The sequence below is a fragment of the Odontomachus brunneus genome, unplaced genomic scaffold (genome assembly GCF_010583005.1).
Source record: "Odontomachus brunneus isolate Ranch 3 - 2012 unplaced genomic scaffold, Obru_v1 Obru_scaffold_155, whole genome shotgun sequence".
In the NCBI taxonomy this organism is placed as follows: domain Eukaryota; kingdom Metazoa; phylum Arthropoda; class Insecta; order Hymenoptera; family Formicidae; genus Odontomachus; species Odontomachus brunneus.
Window position 1 is genome coordinate 720,182 of NW_022639605.1, and position 8,273 is coordinate 728,454.

The following is an 8,273-nucleotide window of genomic DNA, read 5'->3' on the forward strand; positions in this document are numbered from 1 at the left end:
CGTATATCGCCAACGTGTACCAGGTGTAGAAGTATGAAACCGGAATTCCCCTATAAATGGTGCCAGCGTTCAGTTTAGTGACCGTAAGACCGCTACTGCCGCGCTATTATATTCTCCTAACAGCTGACGAATATTGTCAACAAACATAACCCCAACTTTCATTCTCTAGTATATTTTTGTATAACCTTAAACATGTCACGTTTCGAGCCTACTAACTATGATTTGCGGACAGCATTGATTTTCTGTTATCATTTAAAGAAAACTGCTGCAGAATCACATCGAATGCTTGTCGAAGCTTACGGTGAATATGCTCTTGGTAAATCTCAGTGTTTCGAGTGGTTTAAAAAATTCAAAAGTGGTGATTTTGACGTGAGGAACGAAGAACTATGAACTATGAACTATGAACTATGAACTGCTGAAACCTGGTCAAACCGTCAATACTAATCGCTACCAACAACAAATGATCGATTTAAATCGAACATTGACTAAAAAACGACCAGAATATGCAAAAAGGCAACACAATGTCATTTTGCTCCATGATAATGCCCCATCACATACAGCAAAACGGGTCAAGGAAACGATCGAGTCGTTCAGTTGGGAATTACTACCGCATGCGGCTTATTCTCCAGACTTGGCTCCGTCCGATTATCACCTGTTCGCATCGCTAGGACACGCTCTCGCTAACCAACGCTTCGATTCGTATGAAAATGTGGAAAAATGGCTAGATAACTGGTTCGCTTCAAAAGATGAAAAGTTTTTTTGGCACGGCATTCATAAACTGCCAGAGAGGTGGGAAAAATGTGTTCAAAACAGTGGAAATTATTTTGAATAAAGTATTATTTATCACTTTCGAACAACAGACGTCTTATTTGTATAAAAAAATTCCGGTTTCATACTTCTACACCTGGTATTTACATGTTCACCGATCTATGACGTTTATAATTTAAATCGTTTGTTTGTTTATAGTTTCATTCGACACGACACGACACGCGAACACGGACATCGCTGACGTGTGTCGCAAGTGGATCAGCTAAGAATGTTTCCGCGCATGTTCTTCGAGCAATATCGGAATTCTACTGTTTATCGTACGAGTAGATCAAGTGGTCAATGCGGCTCGTATGTCTCGCGCGTCCACGGGCACGCAATATCCGCCGTGTGTAAACTTGTTACTCACGCGCGCACGTGTCCGCGGAATACGTTACCGAACGAAGCTATAAATATTACGTGGCAACGCACCCAGCGAATTAGATCGGCATGGTGCCGATAACGCACGCTTATCCTCTTCTGATATTGAGTAAGGCCACGGATGACACACAGCGCTATTGTTGACGAGCTGTCAAAGTTGCATGTGTTTGCGCGCGACGCCATTAATTTCCCTACTTTTCTCCATGATAAAATAACGACGGACAATGTATGCATGCACATACGAATACATTTTGTTTCAAAATGTTTCTTACACTTTTCTTTCTCGATGCAACTTAGAAACCGACGATTTAATGGAATAGGATTGGATAATAATTACTTAATTAATTACAAGCTAGCAAAAGTTAACAAGTTAAGTTAGTTAATTTTAATGAGTCAGTTTGTAACTTAAACTACCCTTATAGAAATATCATACTAAGAATCATTGATAATTACTTATTATCCGTATTAAAAATACTGGATAATAAGTAATTATCAATGATTCTTAGTATGATATTTCTATAAGGGTAGTTATATTAAAACTCATAAGCTTTAACTTTTCTTTTATAAAAGTTAATTTTTATATAAGTTAACTAATGTTGAAATAATAATTCTTATCAATATTAAAATCATCACGAGCTCCTTGCATATAGAACAAAAAAATATAAATTAATGAAAGAATTTTGTTATTATGTAATTTTGTATATACTGACTGAACAGTGTTCTATTTTTGAATCCTAAGTAATCAAAATAATCGATAATACTATAAAAGACTACTTCTCATTATTTCATTAAATTGCATTTTCAATTAAAAAATCACTTACGTGAAAAACATATATTACTTTAAATAATGTTGAATTCAACTAGTTAACGTAATCTTGACTTAATTTTTAATTAAATTAATTTTTGTTTGTATAACTTTTGATTTAACTAAGTTAATTTTATAAGTAATTAATTTTAAACTTAATTTAGTTAAAAAGAAATTAACTTAATCAACTCTGTTTATGAAACAACATGTTTGTGATTAATTCCTAGAAGTTTTCTTGTTGAAATTGTCGGCCGCATTTCGAACTATATTGAAAAAAAAATATGCAAACTGTTTTGAAATTAAGTATACAGTCAGTGAAGAAAAGTTGCATCGCTTTTACTTGAATTGATTTTCGGAACACGTCTAATATTTAATAAGAAATTTATCTTCTGAGAATTGCTAAAAAACAATTTCTCCTATTGGACATCGAACATATTCTGAAATTCATCGAGGCAAAAGTATCGCAACCTTTTTTCCACTGACTGTACACGGTGCATCAGCGATATTTCGCGGGGAATACACATTTAGTTTGCAATGAGAAAGCTCCGTATTCTAAAGATGTTATATCAAACCAAGCGTGATGAAAAAGAGTTCAGGTAAATTAGAATATAAATATCTCAATTAGTAATTATTTAAATGAAAAGAATTGCAACAGACGTGTCTAAATGTACACACATATACGCACACAAGTAAACATACTTATCGTACATACTTGTAGGGGAGAGTCAATTGTAATGGGGTGTCAATTGAAACAGTTAGTTTAGTGGTGAAATATGTGTAAAAGAACTAAATCATTATTATTACTGTTTGAAAACCTTATTGATACGTAATTTATGTACCTATAAAATAGAAATTGTTTATTACATATGTATTATTACATATATATTATTACATATTTGCTGAATTATGGAGCTTGATTTTAGAAGAGATATATTAATAATTTTCAGTCTCAAAAAAATTTACTCGAGTCATAACACTCATTCAAAAATAGACTTTGCTGCATTTAAATACATATTTATTAAACTTGTATATGGGATGAGTTGATATTAAATAATATTTATAAATAAATGTGATGGAAGGATATGTGTTGAAAACAGTTTGTGGTGATCGCAATTGTAATAATGAAAATGGTGTAACATGTTATCGATTGTAACATGTTATCGATACAGATGATAATGTTTGTGGAAATTTAAAAATGTAGACAAACAAGGCATTACGTTTACCAAAAGAAATCAAATCGTTATTATAGAAGCAGCAAAAGATAAAAATAAAAGAAGATTTACTAGACAAAAATGTAGGGTAGTAATACTGATACACCAGAGAAATAGGCTATAGAAGAAAGACAATGTATTTCTGGTATAAAAAAAATTTTAAATACTACAATTTGAGACTAATTAATATTATAATTATTATATTGATTATATATATAGTAATTATTATAATTATTATATTGATTATATATATAGTAATTGTAATATTGTATAGAGAAAGAGAGAGAGAGGAAATGTTGCAGAATATTGTTACAATGTTATTTTGACATCATATTTTTTAATATTTTTGCTATTCCAGAAATATTGCAAAAATATATATTTGATATATATGGTTTATATACATATGTATCAATATAATATTAATTATAAATGTACTTATCTTTACTGTTATTCTAAATGTGCCTTTAAGTACAAAAGTACTTTTTGATACATTCTATATGGAATAGGAAGTTGTATAAATTATCTTACCACTTTCTCAGTTGGTGAAATATAATTTAAATACAAGTAACTCTTCTGCAATATTCTTAAAACATATTGCATTAAGAGATTTCAGAAATATATTTACAACATTTCTTAAAATATTTCAAAAACATTGTAAAAATATTGAAAAATATTGTTCAAAAGCGGAATATTGTTGCAATCCTTCAGAAATATATAATACAATATTTCAATTTTACAAAAAAATATTCCTGAAATGTTCCAGAAATTTTTTTGCTGTAAGAGGAACACTCACTCTTTCCCTTACAAACACTTTGAGAACGCACCGCGTCCCGCGTGCGCAATCGGTAGATTCATGCGGACTGATTGAGATAGCAATACGCAGAGATGCATTATGGATCGCTTCTAGGAAGATTTACGTTCTGTTCATCGAAGATTCATTCATCTGTGCTGCAGTGGCTGCGTAGGAGCGAGGAGGTACGCAAACGTGTCATTACACGGTCGTAATCGCACCGAGTCATCCGCGCGACTCCTGTCCGAGTGAATTTACCCGACGCGTGTTGTTCGCGCTTTAAACGTTTGCTCAAATAACGTCGGCGCGCTCGATACATTTTCATAATCTGACTCACACCTTTGACGGCGATCGTGCGTGACGCTCTGAGAAAACACTCTACTCCCCGGTGTGCGCGCATACACGACCGCGTGTCGGGTTACTCGAGTCCGTTTTCCAGAACTGAGCTAGAGCCATGCGTTTGCTCTCCCGGAATTACTCACACACTGCGTAAAAGCTCATGCGGATAAACTTTTGCGTAGTCATATAATGCATATGCACAAGGAACTCGATCAATAACATGTCTAATGTAAAGGACATCCTTTTGCCACACGGGTCATGATTGGTTGATTTCTTTATGTATATGTATTATTGTCTGGATGGGCCTTAACTCTTTGTGATATCCTGGGTCGAGTCTTATCTCGATATCGCGTTCCATTTTAGTCGATTCTATGAACCAACTTTTTATTCATTTATAATAAAATATTTAACATAAATATATTACTATAAATACATAATTGTATTAGTTAAATACTAAAATAGGTACTCTGAGAAAAAATATAGTAAATTTTAAAAAATTTTTATTTAATTAAAGAAAAAGATTTTTTTAATACTTTCAAAATAATTATTCATTTGAATAAATATATTTAAGGCACGAAATAACAATGTGTATAAAAAAGAAGCATAAATTTTTTTAAGAAAATTTTAAACTTAATAAGAAAATAATATATACTCCGGTATCGATAAAAATATCAACTATATTGTTTATTCAATTAAAGAAATAGAATTGTTTTAAACAAAAATAAATTGCTTTGTTTCAAGCTGCTTAACTAAAAAAGAAATTTTTAATTAAAGAAAAACTTTAATAGGAGAGAGATGACATAAAAGGGGCATTTTTGTTTAAAATAAATTAAGACATAAACTAAAGGATATTAGTCTTCATTAGTCATTTTAGAAACGAGAATTATCGAACAATAATAATCGGCTATGCTATCAATCTTATCACCAGTTCTACATGTATTATCTTTTACTTTTGACTGTATTGAAAAGATTATTGAATTTTATAAAAGAGACAGTATGCTAAAATAAAGGAAATTCTCAAATAATTAACAAAAAAGATGATAATAAAAGTAACATTAATGAAAACTTAAAGATATTACAGATATCAGGTTCAGTATCGCTTATTAATTATAATAATCAATTAAACTAGAGACATTATGAATAAAATCAGTATAAATTAGTGACATTATGAGTAAAAGAAGAATATAGAGTTCTTTAATAATTAATAAAACAAAAAATAATCCATAAAAATAATCAAATTAATATAAAATTACAGAAAGTTTGATTTAGTTTAACTTATTAATTAGGTATTTTAATCACAATTACCTAATGGCAAAATGAAAAAGAAAATTAAGAACCTCTTTTATACCGCACGATTCGTATGCCCTGTTCTGACAAATCTTATATTAATACCAATCTTCAACATTATCTGAATATTTATTTTTATAAATGTTGAAAAGGATTTCAACATTTTTATTGTGTCTCTTTAAAAAATATAATGTCGAAATAATAAATATAACCTCTATAGGTGTAATATTAAATAAATGTTATCTATAATCCTATGTAATTATTTTTTGATCGATATATATTTATTTATATGAATTCAACAATATTAATAGTACCTAATAAAACGCTTCTTAAAATCACTTCATATTTATCTTTGACATACGAAAAAACTCAGCTGGTATCGTTGTCATATATAAAATGACAATATTAGGCGCGATTAATCATATGTCAGTGTTGACACAATATTAAAATATATTTGTTCGAATACGTTTCATCTTTCTAATAATTGCAATGTCCTTTTCTTCACACATCTCTTTCATAGCACCTCTTCCCGATATTTATTTTTTTAGTTGAAGTAAAATAATTTTGTTTGTAGGGTTTTAATATAATTTTGATGTAATAACTTTTTATTTGATTTAATCAGTAATTTATTTAATATAACAAAACATTTTTCTAAATAAAGTCAATATTAATTTCGATTAAAATATTATATTTAAAAAAAATTATATTTTCTTACGTAAAAAAATATTTTTTACTATAGGTACATTTGTTTTTATTACTCTAAGGCTTTTAGCTACACTTTGTAAGAGTGAATACAGAAAAGAAATTAAATTCGTATTCTATCAAAATATTATTCGAATATTCCGTCTTATTAAATTGGTGAGTCTATTGTATACTAAAATAACATCTAATTCTACTTATAATAAAATAAATTGGGAGAGAGGAGAAAGAGAAACGGGGAGAAAGAGAAAGGGGGAGAAACGGAGAAAGAGAGCTAAATGCAGTAAATATTGAACTATTAGAAAAAAAAAACAAATAAAAATAAATATGGCGAGAATAAAAAAGTGAAAAAGAAAAAAGGAGATATATATTATGATTATCGATTTACCGACTCGTAATTTATTAACCCTTTGGGGACGAGTGTCGGCATATAGCCGCCCAAGCCGTTTTACCGTTCCGGACGCGTGTCGGCATATAGCCGCCCAAATTAGTTCGTAGCTGCAAGGCTCGCGACGTCTGTCGTTCTGAGCGATAAGATACGCATAGGTATAGTAAAAGAGTCACGTTTTCATTCAAAGACATTAGGGGCCATTAGCGATGAAGTCTTATCTTCCTTATAGCCCGTCGAGCGGCTCCGTCCCCAAAGGGTTAAATTAAATAGGTTATACTCGTATAGACCAGAGCTCGGAATTAGTTGTCCATTTTTGCCGATTCTCGGGAGCTATGCCTTCTATCTTCTCCTTGCCGCGAACGGGCGTCGCAAGTGACGGTTGCAACTCCAAGGTTGAAGCCACGACTGGCCGCGACCGTCACTTGCAGGACCCGCTCGCGGCAAGAAGAAGATAGAGGGCGTAGCTCTCGAGAATCGGTCGAAAAAGGCAACTAATTCCGAGCTCTGGTATAGACATCGGAATATAAATAATAAAATAATAAATAAATAAATAAAAAATATTAAGAAATAAATAATAAAATATAATATAATATAATATAATATAATTAAATATCATAACGTAAATACAAAAATAAAAAATAAAATAATAAATAAATAAATAAAAAATAAATAATAATAAAAGAGAGACAGAAGAGGAAAGAAAGAGACAAAGAGATAGAGACGGAGAGACAGACATTTTTTTCAAAAATGAATTATTCTGAAATAAAATTTAAAGAACCTGCTTTTTATGTACACCTTAAAATGTCCAAGTGCAACGTATAATGTTATTAACAAAAAAACTCGTTTCCAGTGTTTAATATTATTTTATAAAAAAAGATAAAAATAAAATTATTAAAAAAAAAATAAAAAAAGAAGCCAAGTGCTCGCGCCTTAGCGTTATTTGTCTTTACAAAAAAAATTGTTATAAATAAATTACAACAAAAATTCAGCTGAAAGATATTTAAAAAAGTATTATTAAAACAACCTTATCAATTCAATTCAATTGTACTTCAGATCAATTGTACTCTCGCGAATACTTTAAAAATACAAGACAATTTTATACGTTATATAAAATTAATGATATCAAGAGGTTTACGTCAATTGTGAATGATTAATTATTTCAGTTTTACTTTCATAAACATGTGTGGTTTTGGCTATATAATATATTTATAAATTAAATATATTATTAATATATTAGTAATATATTATTAAATAAAAAATAAAATAATTATAGAAATACAATAATATTGAAAAAAATTATAATAATTTACACAAAAAGCACTTGGCGTGCTTTTTTTAAATATTACATCAATAATCAATATAATATTTTGATAGTCATTAAAATAAGAGAACCGTTTGCCTTGGCTACACCAAGTGCTTTTTGTGTAAATAATAAATACAAATGTAACACATATAATAAAATGTAATACATATAATGTAATACATATAATAAATATAATACATATAATAAATACAAATGTAATATATATATATATATATATATATATATATATATATATATATATA

The 8,273-nt window shown here is 29.6% G+C and overlaps 2 protein-coding genes across 5 annotated transcripts in view; one reads left to right on the forward strand and one right to left on the reverse strand.

The window, feature by feature from the left end:
* The window catches only part of LOC116850773, a 63,244-nt gene that overhangs the window by 49,023 nt on the left and 5,948 nt on the right, over positions 1-8,273 (reverse strand). The gene's annotated exons all lie outside the window — the stretch shown is intronic.
* The window catches only part of LOC116850772, an 11,990-nt gene continuing 4,446 nt past the window's right edge, over positions 730-8,273 (forward strand). The window contains exons 1-3 of the mRNA XM_032829413.1: positions 730-789; positions 967-1,294; positions 3,965-4,176. Coding sequence (XP_032685304.1) covers positions 4,087-4,176 — 90 coding nt within the window. The 5' untranslated portion in view covers positions 730-789; positions 967-1,294; positions 3,965-4,086. The remainder of the gene's footprint in view (positions 790-966; positions 1,295-3,964; positions 4,177-8,273) is intronic.